The sequence below is a fragment of the Stegostoma tigrinum genome, chromosome 36 (genome assembly GCF_030684315.1).
Source record: "Stegostoma tigrinum isolate sSteTig4 chromosome 36, sSteTig4.hap1, whole genome shotgun sequence".
Classification (NCBI taxonomy): Eukaryota; Metazoa; Chordata; class Chondrichthyes; order Orectolobiformes; family Stegostomatidae; genus Stegostoma; species Stegostoma tigrinum.
This window is the reverse complement of record NC_081389.1, coordinates 9,402,472-9,418,287: the sequence shown is the minus strand read 5'-3', so window position 1 is coordinate 9,418,287 and position 15,816 is coordinate 9,402,472. Positions and strand designations below refer to the sequence as shown.

The 15,816-nt window shown below is 46.0% G+C and overlaps 1 protein-coding gene across 11 annotated transcripts in view; it reads right to left on the bottom strand.

Annotated features, from left to right (window-relative positions):
* Positions 1–15,816, bottom strand: part of tln2b (talin 2b) — a 357,717-nt gene that overhangs the window by 52,896 nt on the left and 289,005 nt on the right. For all 11 annotated transcript variants that reach the window (XM_059640204.1, XM_059640207.1, XM_059640203.1 and 8 more), the window contains 8 exons: positions 14,229–14,372; positions 13,978–14,139; positions 11,544–11,684; positions 8,375–8,556; positions 6,038–6,170; positions 3,247–3,348; positions 2,728–2,898; positions 269–415 (listed from right to left, as the gene is read on the bottom strand). In XM_059640204.1, coding sequence (XP_059496187.1) covers positions 269–415; positions 2,728–2,898; positions 3,247–3,348; positions 6,038–6,170; positions 8,375–8,556; positions 11,544–11,684; positions 13,978–14,139; positions 14,229–14,372 — 1,182 coding nt within the window. The remainder of the gene's footprint in view (positions 1–268; positions 416–2,727; positions 2,899–3,246; positions 3,349–6,037; positions 6,171–8,374; positions 8,557–11,543; positions 11,685–13,977; positions 14,140–14,228; positions 14,373–15,816) is intronic.

Sequence of the window (15,816 nt, the reverse complement as noted above, 5' to 3'; positions counted from 1 at the left end):
GACCCTCATAATTTTATACATCGCAATCACATCCCCTCTCAGTCTCCTCCACTCCACAGGAAACAAACCCAGTCTGTCCAGTCTCTCTTTGTAAATGATTTTCTCTATCCAGGATAAATCTCCGCTACACTCTCTCCAGTAAAATAAAGTTTGTGAGAAGCACTGTGAGACAGTTTATAACGCATATACAAAACTTGTTGTTGTTAATGGCTTGTAACTGGAAGTTGTCAATAAGAGGAACAGTTTGGACTGAAACCCGCACACTTACTCTGTTCATTGCATCAGCGATGGCATCGACCATACCTCCCACCATTCCAATATCACTGGCAGCTTCATTCAGGGTCACCATGATATCGTCCACTGCTTCTTTCATGAGCTGAGCTGCCTCTGTAATCGCATCATGTGTGTGCACAGCCTGGCAAGTCAATGATACACAATAGCATTACTTCCTGGCTATAACATGAAACGGAACACTTCAAAGGCTTAACTCCAACTTGGAAAAACCTACTGCATGAGGATAAGGCTCACTTGAAGTTTTGAGATGTGCGTTTCACATCTGAAATGTTAAAGGAGAAGGACAGTCAGTGATCTCTGCCTGTCCCTGTAGCCTGGTTCATCACAACTGAGCTTCAATCTTTTAGGAATGCACAAAGAATTAGCAACGTTCGTTCGCACTAATTGCGGGGAGATGGCCCCAGAGTTGAAAATATCTAGTTGGTAATTCATACGGTTCAGATATAACTTGTAGGATTCAAATATTCGTAGCTCTGAAATAAATGTCATGCAAATGAGCTTACAGTTAATTACAGTTAAATGCTTCTTATCTTCCCAGTTCAGTGTTGATAGTGAAAAATCATGAGCAATCTCTTCAGCTTGAAATAGGTCGAAGAAGTTTGGAGAAATTGTCTTGAAACTCCATCAGCAAGAAAACTATTACTCATGTGGATGACAGAGGCAAAAGGTTGTGTTGAAGATAATGCGATTTATTTGTGTTTCTATTTGAACCATCCTAAAGCATGCCACCTTGCCAGTAAGATGGTGATCAGTAGGGAGTACAGTGAACAGTGTATAATGTTGTCACACAAGGTGCCATCTTAACAAGCACCTAGGTACAGAATCTCATGAACAAGGTAGAAAGGAAGAACAGAGTTAAACATTGCAGTAATTTATTGTAAAGGCCCAACCTTCTTCGTTGTCCACTACACCTCCAATTTTGGTGCCATCTACAAACTTACTAACCATCCCTCCTATATTTACATCCAAATCATTTATATAAGTGACACAAAGCAAAGGACCCAGCATCGATCCTTGAGGAACACTGCCGGTCACAAGCCTCTAGTCTGGAAAGCAGCACCCCACCACCACCCTCTGCCTCCTACCTTCGGGCCAACTTTGTATCCAAATGGTTAGTCCTCTCTGTATTCCATGTGATCGAACCCTGTTAACCAGACTACCATGTGGAATCCTGTCGAATGCCTTACTGAAGTTTATCTCGGCAACATCACTCCCATCGTGAATTGAAAAGATTCATTAGGTTCATACTAATTTTATTTCCAGAAATAAAATCTCATGAGACCCTCTGTAATATGAAAGGGTTTAACACCCTTATATGTAAAGCATATTCAGCTGATTTTTGTGAAGAGGCCAGGATAGAGACCATAGATACAAATGTAGACCCTAATGAAGCCAGTGAAGATTTGGGAAGAAATTTCCTTAGTGTGAATAAATGCAGGCCCTTTACCCTTCTTTCTCTCCTCACAGCCCACTACATTCCCCTTGCTCCATCCCAGTGTCTCTCCAACCTTGATTGTTATGAGGGCAAGGGAGCAGGCCCAATGACTGAACTGGCCTCATCTCATCCGTCAGGACGTGGCTCCACTCAGCACCTCCCTCAACGATGATCAGGAATGGGGTATCAAAGCTTTGCCCATGCCCTACTGCTTGCTGTGTTATAATGCCAAATCTGGTGGCAAGGACTGCCGGAGGTTCCAGCACATGATGCCAACACCATTGGTCACCCCAAAGCGCCCAAAGTACCCCAGTGGCTAAGGCAAACAGTTCTTTATATTTTTTAATTTCCTGTGGCATCGTTAACAATGCCAGTATTTGTTGCCCATCCCTAATTGCCCCTGGTCTTCTTAGGCACTTCAGGGAGCAGTTAAGAGTCAACCACATTCTAGAGTCACATGTAGACCAGACCAGGTAAAGATGGCTGATTTCCTTCCCCAAAGGGCTTAGTGAATCAGTTGGAGTTTATGAAAATCAATGATAGCTTCATGGCCGCCATCACTGAAATGTATTAAGTGAATTTAAATTCCATGACGGGGTTTGACCTCTGTCCCTGAAGTACTACTCCATTGGCATTACAATTACGCCACCATCATCCTCTTTGGAGAAATTGTTTAATCCCAAAATCCTCTCTCTCATCTCTTGTAATTGATAATAATATGAAAGAAGCTCATGCTATTTCAATGCCTCGACGACCTTCCTTTCAGTTATTGATTCTGTCAGTGTCCTGGAGGTTAACCTCTCGCCCAGGGAGGCTCCAGGTCAAAGCTTGAGTGTACACCTCACCAATGACCACAGCAATTGTCTAAACCATGAAACACCTCTCCGAAGTAAAGAGAAGCTACCTGCGCTGCAGCATGCAAAATGTAGCAATCCACATGAAATGAAAACTGTTTACAAGTTAAAGTTGGGATAAGCAAACCATCCTTGATGTCTTACCTTGGGGTTACCACCACCTTCTTTGGCAGCATACAGCATTTGTAACGCAGACTCTGCCAGGGTCTTGGTTTGGTCCAACACGGTCATCTGCTGCTGATGGTCAAGAAGCTTTGATGCCACACCGATAGAGGCCAGGGTCAACGGTTCAAAGTAACTGGCCAGCTGAGTGACCTGGAGGTGACAAGAGAGAGAGAGAAGGAGATATGTTTACACAAACAGGAATTCCACACAGGGATCAAGGGGTGGCACGGCAGATCTACTCACTTTTTACCCCGCAGCGGCACACTGGCAGGTCAAAGGGCCAATCATTTAGGACTGAGAGGGAGAGAAATATCTTCAGCTCACAAGATCATGAGTCTTCGGAATTGCCCACCTCAGAGAGGATGCTCAGTTGATGAGGATATTTAGGGAATTTGAGGACAGAGGGAACATGGAGGTGTGTGGAGATCAGTCATGATCTTATTGAACGGTGAAGCAGACTTTTGGGGCCAAATGGCCTCCTATTTCTTCCATCCTTACCTTATGGCCAAGTTGTGCAGCTTCTCCACGAGCTGCCGTGGTTATCGGGTCAATCAGGTGCCCAATTTCCTGCACTGTGGAGCTCATCTGTTCCTGCAAGGCCTGCCGGACAGAGAACAATCCGGAAAAAGCATTCAGAGTGAAGAGCAGAACGTAGGCAACACCGTTCAGGGCTACAAAAACTACCCGCTTCCATTTCGAGGTAAGCTTGGTCAGCCCAAAATGAATATTTGATTGAATTATAACCCTTCAATCCCATCCCAAATCTTCCAGACTCACACTGTGCTGTTCCACAGTGACCCTCGCACAAGCATTCCACCCAGATCCAACTCCCTCTTACTCCATTTCTGTAACCTTACATTTCCCATGGCGAACCCACCCTAGCCTGCACATCTTTAGACAGTGGGAAGAAACCAGAGCACCTGCAGGAAGCCCACGCAGACACGGGGAGAATGTGCAAATTCCACACAGACCGTCATCTGAGGGTGCGATTGAACCTGGGTCCCTGGTGCTGTGAGGTAGCAGTGCTAACCACCGTGGCACCATACTGACCCCAAATCGAAACCCTACAGCATGGGATCAGGCCATTCAGCCCATCGAACCCATATCAATCCCTCTGAAGAGCATCCCAACCATTCCACAACCCTACCCTATCCCTGGGATCCTGCATTTCCCACAGCTAACTCACCTAGCCTGCACATCCCTGGACACTATGGGGCAATTGAGCACAGCCAATCCACCCTGGCCTGCATATCTTTGGACTGAGAGAGAAAACTGGAGCACCTGGAGGAAACCCAGCAGACATGTGGAGAATGTGATCCTCAACATCACTAGGCAAGTCCACTGCCATGCTATAACCTGTCCACACTCCCTGTCTGTGGCCCATCCAGCTCCAGCCCGTCATCTCAATTTGAACACGCCAACTCTTCCCATGATTTCTGGGCTAGCTGCCCCTCTTCCTCAAGCTCTGGAAACTTAACACCGTCCAGACCTCTCCTCTCCACGTACCAGTTCCCTATCACCTTAGCCTGCCTTCCAGAATCTGCATTCACCATTACTGCCTCAGCTACACTAACACAGCACAGTGTAAGGCTGTTCACCCCATCTACCTGTACCAGCTCCATGACAGAACTCTCTAATCAGTCTCATTACCCTACACTTACTATACAAACCCCATGAACATTCCCTTTCCCAATAAGTATTAGGAACAGTGAAGACAGCTCTAAGTCAGGATGGTGTTTGGCTTCGAGGTGAGTGCTCTGGCTTGAAAGTGTATCACTGTTCTTAAATATTCAAAAATATATAATCAGAGAGCCAGAAGCGACAGATTTCAGGGCAGCTTTCAGATAAGCTCAGTGAGCGTGGGTAATAGGTACAGATATAGGAATGAATACTCAGTCAAACTCTATACTTAAATGCCATTCCGTCTATCTTGGCTCAGGTGAATTGTTTCCTACCCTCAATGAATCCCAGTTCAGGGCATTGCAAGTTTTCACCTTTGCACACAAGGGGGCACACCATCCTGATTTGGGATTGCCAATCCTTTATTGTCTCGAGCTCACAATCCTGGGATGCTCTCCCTAAATGACTATAGTGTGCAGTGCAGAATAAATCCAACACTGTAGCTTCAATCCTCAAGGCAGCAGGTTGTTCATGCCCCTTCTCCACACTCCTATACTGGTGGAACTGATTACCCCTCCTACTCATAATGAACTGATTCTCTCTACATGGAGTGAGATATTAAGGGTCCTTTGTTGATTCTGGCTCCATATCCCCACCAACAGCAAGGTGGGTGTACCCCCGCCCAAATGGACTGTAGCGGTTCAGTAAACCATCCCACTGCCATCCTACTCAGGGGCAACTAGGGATCGGCAACAAATGTTGGCCAGCACATGTCCCCAAGGATAAATAAGGGACAGAACAAAAATCACATTTTCCTTTTGGAAGCTACTACTAATCTGTTTGGTGTGTCCCAAGGTTACTGTGATTACCCTTTCCTCATGCCGCCTTCTGGTCCTGCTGCCAATTGTGGTAAATTCATGGTAAATTGCGCACGCTCTCAGATTGCCAAACCTTCAGCCACTAGGTACAGTTTTACCCCACTTACTCCTCATGATGCTGGACAATCTTGATTGAATGCTGTCAGGGGAGTAATCCCTGTTTTCCCAGTGTCTCCACAGAACTGTGGTCTCTTAGCCCCATACTAATATGGTATATCTCCAATGAACCCTCTCCAAGCCTTTGATTGGCATTGTCAAGTGTCATGCCCGAAACTGAATGCAATGCTCAACCAGAGTAATTTATATGGTTTAGCAAATTCTTACATTTGCACTGTGCTTCTCAATATAACGTCGAACTGCAAACATTCACAATAGTTCAGGTTATTGATCTCTGGTGTTCTAGTTGTGCCAACGCCAACAACATCCATTAAATAGAAGCAGACTGCAACTTAAAACAGAGCTTAAGATCATAAGCAATAGGAGCTAGAATAGCCAGCTACACCCTCATCCATAAATGAATATCAAAAAATACCTCTTTCTGTGCCCCCATCAAAAAAGCGAGAACCTATGAAAAGCATGGAGTCCAGGCACTGTCTCCCTCTCATTTTACATTTTGTCAATTCGAGCAATGTTTCCCGTTTTTCAAAGCCCAAGATCTGCCTGTGTCCCTGCACCAAGGCCCACATTTCAAATGCTCATCGGAGACCAAATGCAAGCAATCCCATCCCCTCCGGAAGAAGGTGGAGGCAACACTGCAATGAGTGAAGCAGCATGGAAAATCTGTACTTTACCTCCAGGGAAATGTCGTCTCTGGTGGGCAGGTTCTGGCTGACTGCAGCCAATGAGGCTTGCTCGATCTCCCGGATGCACTTGTTAATGTTGTCAATGGAGCTGTCACACTCCCGCTGGCCTGGAGCCTTGTCCCTTGGGCAGAGAAAAACAGGTTCGTACAACAGCAGCTCACTCGCACATTCCAATACACACCTGTCCTGACCAACACCTTCAGTGCTCAGCCAACAATTAGCACTGAGCCTTCTGTTAGCCACATACCTGGTATAATACAATATATCACTTCAGTACAGTTACCATCAGAGCTGCTCATGGATTAACAAACAAAAACAAAGAAACTACTGGGAAAACTCAGCAGCTCTGACAGCATTTGTGGAGAAAGAAAGCAGAGTTAAGGTTCTGGATCCAGTGACCCTTCTTCAGGAATTACAGGTGCATTGCAAAATTCAGAGGAACGCGAACTGTGATGGATATGAACTGGGAAAATATAGCATCCCTTCAGAATGGAAGCAGGCCATTTGGTCCATTCCAAAATTCTGAACAGTATCCACCCAGATCCACATCCCCAACCCTATCATCCTGCATTTCCCATGGCTAACCCACTTAACCTGCACAGCCCTAGGCATTATGGCATGGCTAATCCACCTAACCTGCACATTTTTGGGCTGGTGGAGGAAACCGGAGCACCTGGGAGGAAACCCACACAGACACAGGCAAAATGTGCAAACTTTACACAGAGAGTGAACCTGAGGGTGGAATCAAACCCCAGGTCCGTGGCGCTGTGAGACAGCAGTGCTAATCACTGAGTCACCATGTTGCATTAAGGAGTACAGCTCCCTACCACCAGGTCTTAGGCCCTTCCTATCACAATGGCCCAACCAGCTCCCAGCTCTACCATCTCTCCTTCCAGCCCCAACCTTCACATCACTCACACCTCCACAGGGCCTGATTCTCCTCTCCCTCCTGCCTCTCACTTGGACGCCTGTCCCCAGAGATGGCTGATCTTCTCTGCCGTGCCTCGTACAGGCACCCAGCAAAGTAAATTCCATTGTGGTCCTGGCTCCAAATCCAACAGGATTTCCACCTTCCCGGGATTTTCCTGTGGCAGATACATATCCAGTCCTCTCCCTGACACAGCTGGGTTGGAGTTGGGAGTGAATGGACATTATCAGAGAGGGTCAGGAGAATGACGGAAATGACCTACAACAAAAAGTTTTAAAAGTGTGACAACGAGAGTTCAAAGACATTATGTTCCTGTTAGAGTGAAGGGTAAGGCTGGTAAGATTAGGAAACAATGGACGAATAAAGATATTGAGGTGGCAGTCAAAACTCAAAAAAACATATATTAGATATAGACAACTGGGTTCAAATGGATCTTTTGAACAGTATTAAGTGTGTAGGGGCATTCTTAAGAGGGAGATAAGGAAGGCAAACTGAGGATATGAGATAACTTTGCCAAATAAGGTTAAGGATAATCCAAAGAGATACAATTGATACATTAAGAGCAAAACAGCAACTAGTAAGAGAGTAGGGTTCTTTAAACATCAAAGAGGTCACCTTTGTGTTGAACCTCAGGAGATGAGAGAGATATTAAATGAATGTTTCACATCAGTTTTGTTTGTGGCCTATTCCACAGGAGTTGGTGCTGGGTCCACTTTTGTTTGTCATCTATCTGAATGATTTGGATGCGAATATGGAAAGCACGGTTGGTCAGTTTGTGGGTAACAGCAAGACTGGTGTTATAGTGGCCAATGAAGAGGTTTATCTGAGACTGTAACGAGATCACAACCAATTGGGTTAATGGGCTGACGAGTGCCAGGTGGAGTTGAATTTGAATAAATGCAAAGTATTGCATTTTGGTAAAACAAACAAGGGCAACTAAACATAGACAACTAAAGCTGGGCCTTAGGTAGTGTTGGAGAACAGAAGGATTTCAGGGCAAAGGGGCATATTTTTAAGGTGAGAGGAGAAAGATTTGAAAAAGACATGAGGGGCAGTTTTTCTTTACACAGAGAGTAGGTTTGTGTGTTGAATGAACTTCCAGAGCAAGTGGTGGGGATGCAGGTACAATTACAACATTTAAAAAACATTTAGATAGTATATGAATAAGACAAGTTTGGACAGATACGGATCAAGTGTAAAGTGGAAGTAGTTTAGTTTGGGATTATAGTTGGCATGGACTGGTTGGATCAACGGGTCTGTTTCTGTGCTCTACAACTCTGAGATACAAAACACTAGCTCTGAGATACACTCTGGAAGTTGAAGGCGTGCAATCAGGAACCTCGGATGTAATTTTCATTCACAAGAAAACTACAAAGTTCATTTTGATACTAACTCACCTGATAGAGGTGATGAGGCTCTTGATGGAGTCTGACACTGTACGGGAATGTCCTGCCAGTATGGACCAAGTGGGTGGATCTTTTGGGTTGATCGCGAGTGATCGGGCACTTTTGATGAGCGATGATGAGCTGTCGAGCATTGAGCGAGCAGCAGCAAGGATTGGTTCCTGGGCCTGAGCACCCTGTGGGAGTCAATTCAGAATAGCACAGAGCATTAACAGATTTTCAAATCTGGTCAATGTAAAGTCACCATCATCTCACCAGGCCACATAAAGAGAGGGAGCGAGAGCGAGAGCGTGTCAAGGAGGGAGAACAAGAAACAGTGAGAAGGAAAGGGAGGGAGAGGGAGAACGGAGAAGGAGAAGAAGGGTGAGGGAGATGGAGAGAGAGGCAGAGCAAAGGAGAGGGAGAGAGAAAATGAGGGGCGAGATGGAGGTAGAAGAAGGAGGATGTGAGTGAGAGAAGGAAGGAGAGGGAGAAGAAGAGAGAGAGAGAGAGAGAGAGAGGAGAGAGAGAGAGAGGAGAGAGAGAGAGAGAGGGGGGGAGAGAGATGGGGGGGGGAGAGAGATGGGGGGGGGAGAGAGATGGGGGGGGGGGAGAGAGATGGGGGGGGAGAGAGAGAGAGAGAGAGAGAGAGAGAGAGGGGGGGGTAGAGAGAGAGAGAGAGAGAGAGAGAGAGAGGTGGGGGAGAGAGAGAGAGAGGGGGGGGAGAGAGAGAGAGAGAGGGGGGGGAGAGAGAGAGAGAGAGGGGGGGGAAGAGAGAGAGAGAGAGAGGGGGGGAGAGAGAGAGGGGGGGAGAGAGAGAGGGGGGGAGAGAGAGAGAGAGAGAAGGGAGAGAGAAGGGAGAGAGAAACAGACAGTGGGGGGGAGAAAAAAACAACCAATGAGATCCAAGACAACAAAATGCGAGGCTGGATGAACACAGCAGGCCAAGCAGCATCTCAGGAGCACAAAAGCTGACGTTTCGGGCCTAGACCCTTCATCAGAGAGGGGGATGGGGTGAGGGAGCTGGAATAAATAGAGAGAGAGGGGGAGGCGGACCGAAGATGGAGAGTAAAGAAGATAGGTGGAGAGGGTATAGGTGGGGAGATAGGGAGGGGATAGGTCAGTCCAGGGAAGACGGACAGGTCAAGGAGGTGGGATGAGGTTAGTAGGTAGATGGGGGTGCGGCTTGGTGTGGGAGGAAGGGATGGGTGAGAGGAAGAACCGGTTAGGGAGGCAGAGACAGGTTGGACTGGTTTTGGGATGCAGTGGGTGGGGGGGGAAGAGCTGGGCTGGTTGTGTGGTGCAGTGGGGGGAGGGGACGAACTAGGCTGGTTTAGGGATGCAGTAGGGGAAGGGGAGATTTTGAAACTGGTGAAGTCCACATTGATACCATTAGGCTGCAGGGTTCCCAGGCGGAATATGAGTTGCTGTTCCTGCAACCTTCGGGTGGCATCATTGTGGCAGTGCAGGAGGCCCATGATGGACATGTTATCTAGAGAATGGGAGGGGGAGTGGAAATGGTTTGCGACTGGGAGGTGCAGTTGTTTGTTGCGAACTGGTGAAGTCCACATTGATACCATATGGCTGCAGGGTTCCCAGGTGGATTGTCTCTGATACTATTTTAACCAATGAGATCCACCTGGTTCCAATCACTACACATACAAACCAAAATAACAAAGTACAATGAAACACCGATGACGGAATGACATGAACGTGACGGCCATATCAGAGACGCAAAGCACAGAAGAACAGCACAACAAGAAAAGCAAAATATTGCGGAAGCTGGAAATCTGAAACAAAGGGAGAGAACGCTGGAGAACCACAGTAAGCCTAACAACAGCTGGGGAGAAACAAACAAATTAGTGTTTCAAGCCTCGTATGACCCTTCTTCAGAATTGCCGGAACAGTCACATTGGAGTCAAAACATTATGAAAGAGGGATTGGTATCTGCATCTATTCGCATATCACAACTGCAAGGGTCACTGGATAGAAATGATGAGCTGGACCCATCATCGTTTTCCTCACTAATGTCCAGGGCAGGCTGCCTCTCTCATGCTTTTCTTCGTGAGATCAGAGCTGATCAGCATCTACATCACGCCAGATCAATCACAGCTGATTGTTGAAAGAGTTACCAGCATGAGCATCTTAGAAAATACCTTCTAATTTCTTTGTTGTGAAACATGCTGCAACCCACCTGAGTTGTGCTGTCTTCTCGAAACCATTCACTGTCAATAACCGTTAACCTACAGATTTATAATGTCTCTCCTACCCGATTCTGTAATGCGTCTGTGTTTTACATCTGGGACCAGTGTTGAAGAGTCATTAATGTTTAACAGCTTGAAACTAGACCTATTTGCAGTGTTGTAAATTACCAACATTAGCCTTGTTCTGTACAGGCCAGACTATTGTCCTATTAGCCTGTGCCTTGTAATGCTATTCAGCCCTGCCGACCCTGCAAGGGATGTGTGTCCAGGGTCAGTACTTACAGCAGCTGTCTGAGTGCTCTGTATTGAGTTTTTTTTATAAACTAATGCTTCATTGAGTGTCACAGGAAAAATGCTTTCACAGGCACAGTCAAAGTGAAATCAGGACAGACCTAAATAATCAATATCTGTGCCCTGAAGGTATTATTTGTGTTTCAAATCTTTCGATGAAGGAGCAAAGGTTGCTATAGTGGAGATCTGAAGGTACAAGTCCACATCCTAAGCAAAGCTGCTGGGGAATTTAAATTCAGTTAAATAAATCTGGAATAAAAAGCCCATCTAAGTAATGGTGGTCCTGGCATTCCTGCAGCTTTAATGAAAACACGTGGTTCTCTAATAACTCAGAATTCCCTTTGGAAGAGAAGGAAGCCATTAACCACCACTTCTCAAGGGCAGTAGGGGACATGTGAAAAGTGCTGGCTTTCTCAATGATACAGCTTGTTTGTTTTTCATTCTTTCATGGGGTGTGAGCTTTGCAGACCAGAAGGGGCAGCTGAGTTTGGGCCTACTGTCCCCGAAGCTCTCCAGCACTGGGGCTTTTCCACACCTGTGTTACTAACTTGTGGATAAAGATCAATCCTTGGAGTTGGTCAAGGGTGCCATCATCATGTGACTACTAGGATGGTGAACTCAAACAGGCTTGATCTTTGCTGGCTTAGCAATTCCTGCCCTCCCATGAGCACACATTTGAGATGTTTTACCTCAGCTCCAATCTGGGCCGGGATGCTGACAAACTCAGGGTTGGAGGCAAACGCCGTCAGATTTTCCACAGCCTCGATTAAAGGTGAAGTGGCTGCCCGACACTTGTCTCGATTCTCTTCAGAGAAGTCACCGTCAAGAGCCTGAGAACAAAAAAGCAGAAGGAGTGAAGCAATGAGAGATAAACAAACAGACACAAGGAGACAGCAACCAAAGATACTTCATGGACCCCATCGCTCCTGCACAAATAACACAAAAATACACCTCAATATGCCAGCATTTTTATCACAATATGACTGTGTCAGGGCATCAGCCATGGGATAGGGATGGCTGTTTCAGGCTGGAGGAGGTTGTGTTCATAATGAGCTCCCAATCTCTTGGGTGGAGAGATGCATCAAAAGCCAACTCTGGTGATCCGACTCCAAAGGTCTGCAGGTGTCACCCACATTCTGTACAGGGGCGACACGCACATTCTGTACAGGAGCGACACCCACATTCTGTACAGGGGCGACACCCACATTCTGACACTGATGTTCTGTGAAGGAGTGTGGACTGGGCCAGATCAGACCCCTCCAAATATTCCAAGGTAGCCTGGACCCCAATGTTTTTAAAGGAAAATATCAAGTGTCTGTTCCTCATGCAACGCAACTGGTCAAACTATTCGACATTGAGAAAAACACGATTTAAACTCAGTAGTTAAAATACAATCAAAGAAAGAGGGATTTAGCATAACTTAATTCTATTGAAAAACTTAACCAAGTAACAGATACAGTAATTATTACTAATTAACTGTTCCAATATAGTAACATCACATAAACATATCCCTTGGGGAAAAAAAGGGAAAATTCTGACATCCATTTTCACATGCAGTTCTCCAATACAGCAGAATAAAAACATCCAGGGAAAATTCAGAGACAGTAGCAGCCAGGAGACATTCGCTGAAGCTTCTAAATCTTTTGAGACCCCAACAACTTCTTTTTGAAACTAAACCTAAAAACTAACAAAACTAGAAAAGCCTGGTCTGTGAGAGCTAGCCACACCCAGGCTGCTTCTGTTGTTTCAACTTTACAAAACAAAACCCAAAGCCTCACAAGATAACAAAGTGTGAGGCTGGATGAACACAGCAGGCCAAGCAGCATCTCAGGAGCACAAAAGCTGACGGTTCGGGCCTAGACCCTTCATCAGAGAGCTTGTTTACTTTCTTGGAGATGGTTTGCTACCTCTGCCTTACAACCTCTCTTCAAATAAAAAAATGACAAAATAACCTCTTAAAGGTCACAACATTATTACAGGTGACTACCCACATTTGCAGCTACCACCGCCCTCAAACCCGAGGATAGAATATTCTGTGATGCTACTGTGGCTCTAAGAGGTGTGTTTTGTCCTGGTTTCTTTTAGGGGGAGATTGGGGGACAGGCCCCAAGCAGTCTATGAGGAGATAAGCAACTTGTGAAGCTTCAGGTGCTTTTTTCTTAAGTTGAAACAATAGAAGCAGTGTGAATAAATGTGGTCAAGTTCACACAGAACCAGGTTTCTTTTAGTTTTTAGTTTTCAGCAGTTGTTGCTGAGGTCTTGAAGAGATGGAAGCTACTTTTTCCCTCTCTGGGTTACAGGAAAAAGCTGGGGGTACACTTCCAGCTGCTGGAGTTGCACGTGAGACAATCTGTTTTCCTGAATGCGTCTTTTGCCAAGGGTGTGTTTGTGGGATGTTACTACATTGGAATAATTAATTACTAATAGTTACTGCATCTATTATTCTGTTAAGTTTTCCAAAGGAGTTAAGTTATTCCAATTCCTTCTTTCTTTTCTTGTATTTTAACTATAGAGTTTTAATAAATAGTGTTTTGGTGAACAACCAATAGTTTGACCAGGAGTGCATCTAGAGCACGGTACTTTATATTTGCCTTTAAACTGTGAAACAGTTAGGATCTAGACTATCTTCTGAACATTTTGAGGGGTGTGGTCTGATCCATAACAATTCCAAAATAGAACCTAACCAGCACAAAAGCAAAGTGATCTGAACAATGGGCACTTGGCCGTAAAAAACTAATATATATCTGCACTGGTTTGTATTGAAAATGACTTGATAAAGGAAACACTTGCAGTCTAATGAGGAAAATCATTTGACGGTTATATAATTGGACTTCAAGAACTAGAACAATGTTCTTAACAACTGAAGGGCCAGCTACACAAATGGATTGCACGCACACAAATAGCTGTCACACCTGGAGATAGTAGGAACTGTCGATGCTAGAGTCAGAGGTAACAAGGTGTGGGGCTGGAGGAGCACAGCAAGTCAGGCAGCATCAGAGGAGCAGGAAAGGTGATGTTTCAGGTCAGGACCCTTCTTCAGAAATCTCTTCAGGAGTTGCTGCCTGGCCTCCAGTGTTCCTCCACCTTCACACTGTGTTATCTCTAGCCATTGCGCATGGTTACCTTGATGGTCTTCACGAGGTTGGCAGTGCTGTTGGCAACTTCCTTGGCCGACTGGACGAAGTGCCGCTTGGCGACGGGGTTGGCAGTTTTGGAGGAGGCGATCCGGCAAGCGTTGCACAACGCCGAAGTGTGCTTGGCGACGATGGTGGCGGCAGACAGCACCTGCACGGGGTGGGAGTTACACATTACCATGGATGCCAAATCCAATCAGAGCATTAACACGCAGCAACGTCACTCCCCTCCCCTTTTACCTGTGACGGACTACTCGCAGGATCCACCAGGTTCTGGCATGCCATCTGGATCGCCTGATTGGCTCGAGCAAACTGGATGGGATCCACTAGCCCCTGGTGCCCAGCTTGGCTGTTGGGATCCGATATCCCAACCAGGTAACCAGCCTGCATGAGGGAGATGTAATAAACTCAGTAAAGAGTTGGGTTGATGATGTGTTGATATCCCAAACCATCTTCGCGGCTAACCGTGAGCGCATTCTTAATTCTTAAGCATTGGCAATATAAAACAAAGAACTGCAGATGCTGGAAGTCTGAAACAAAGATAGAAAATTGCTGGAAAAGCTCAGGAGGTCTGGCAACGTCAGTGGAGAGAAGGCAAACTCTGCCGAGTTTCTCCAGCTATTTCTGTTTCCCTTGAGCATTGAGTTGCTTTCAGAGAGTTTGAGCCGTACCTTTCGATAAGATCAGCTTAGGTTACTTGTTTGAATGAATCTCTGAGAGGGCAAAATGTAACCCCAGGTTAGCCATGCTCCACTTTATACACATGATGGCCATTTCAAAGTCACAGCTCCCAAAGCAATAGTCAATGACCACAGCTCATTTGTAAGTGTACTGATGTAGGAATGGGATAACAAAAAAAATCAAAAGATGGCCCTTTATACTAGAGATTTGTTCAGTTTATAATCTTGTGTGCTGATGCCATATTCCTTTTACACGTTTACACACTCTTACCCTTTTACGTCGCTGCGCATGTTTTGTTGCTGGAGTAGAATTCCTCTCGAGCGAAGGATCAGTCCCACAACAAATCCATCAGGGGTCTCTTCGATTGGCTTTGATCGCTTCAGGAGTGGGAGTGGGAACAGCGCCAAGGTTACAGGAGAGGAATTTTTCATCCACAGAACTGGTGTTGCTTGGGATTTTATTGGCATTTCTGTCTCTGCAGGAAATCGCATGGTTTTGGATGGAGTTTGTGTGTATACGGGTGTGTGTGTGTCTGTGTGTGTGTGCATGTGTCTGTGCACACATGTATCTGTGTGCGTGCGTGTGTCTGTGTCTGTATGTGCATGCGTGTCTGTGCATGTGCCTGTTTGTGCGTGTCAATGTATTTGAGTTGTGAAGAATAAAGTTTCCTTGTTGTGTTCGGGAAGCTGAACTGTTTCCAAAGTCTTCTCCTGTCTGTAATTTTCATTTATTTAGAGGTGGCCATTGTTGACTGGACCAACAGTTGTTAGCCATCCCGTGTCACCCTTGAGAAGGTGGTGGTAAGCTGTCTTCTTGCACAATTGCAGCAACTGTGGTGTAGGTCGACCCACAATGCCCTTAGGGAGGGAATTCCAGGATTTTGACTCAGCAACACTGAAGGAACGGCGATGTATTTCCAAGTCAGGATGGGGAGTGGCGTGTGCAATTACAGATCACATTTCAAACCTGGAGGATGACTCAGTGGTCAGCACTGCTGAGCGCCACAGTGCCAGTGACCTGGGTTCGATCCCAGCCTTGGGAGTGAACATTTTCCCCGTGTCTGCATGGGTTTCCTCCGGTTTCCTCCCACAGTGCAAAGATGTGCAGACGAGGGTGGATGGGCCATGAGAAATGCAGGACTAAGGGA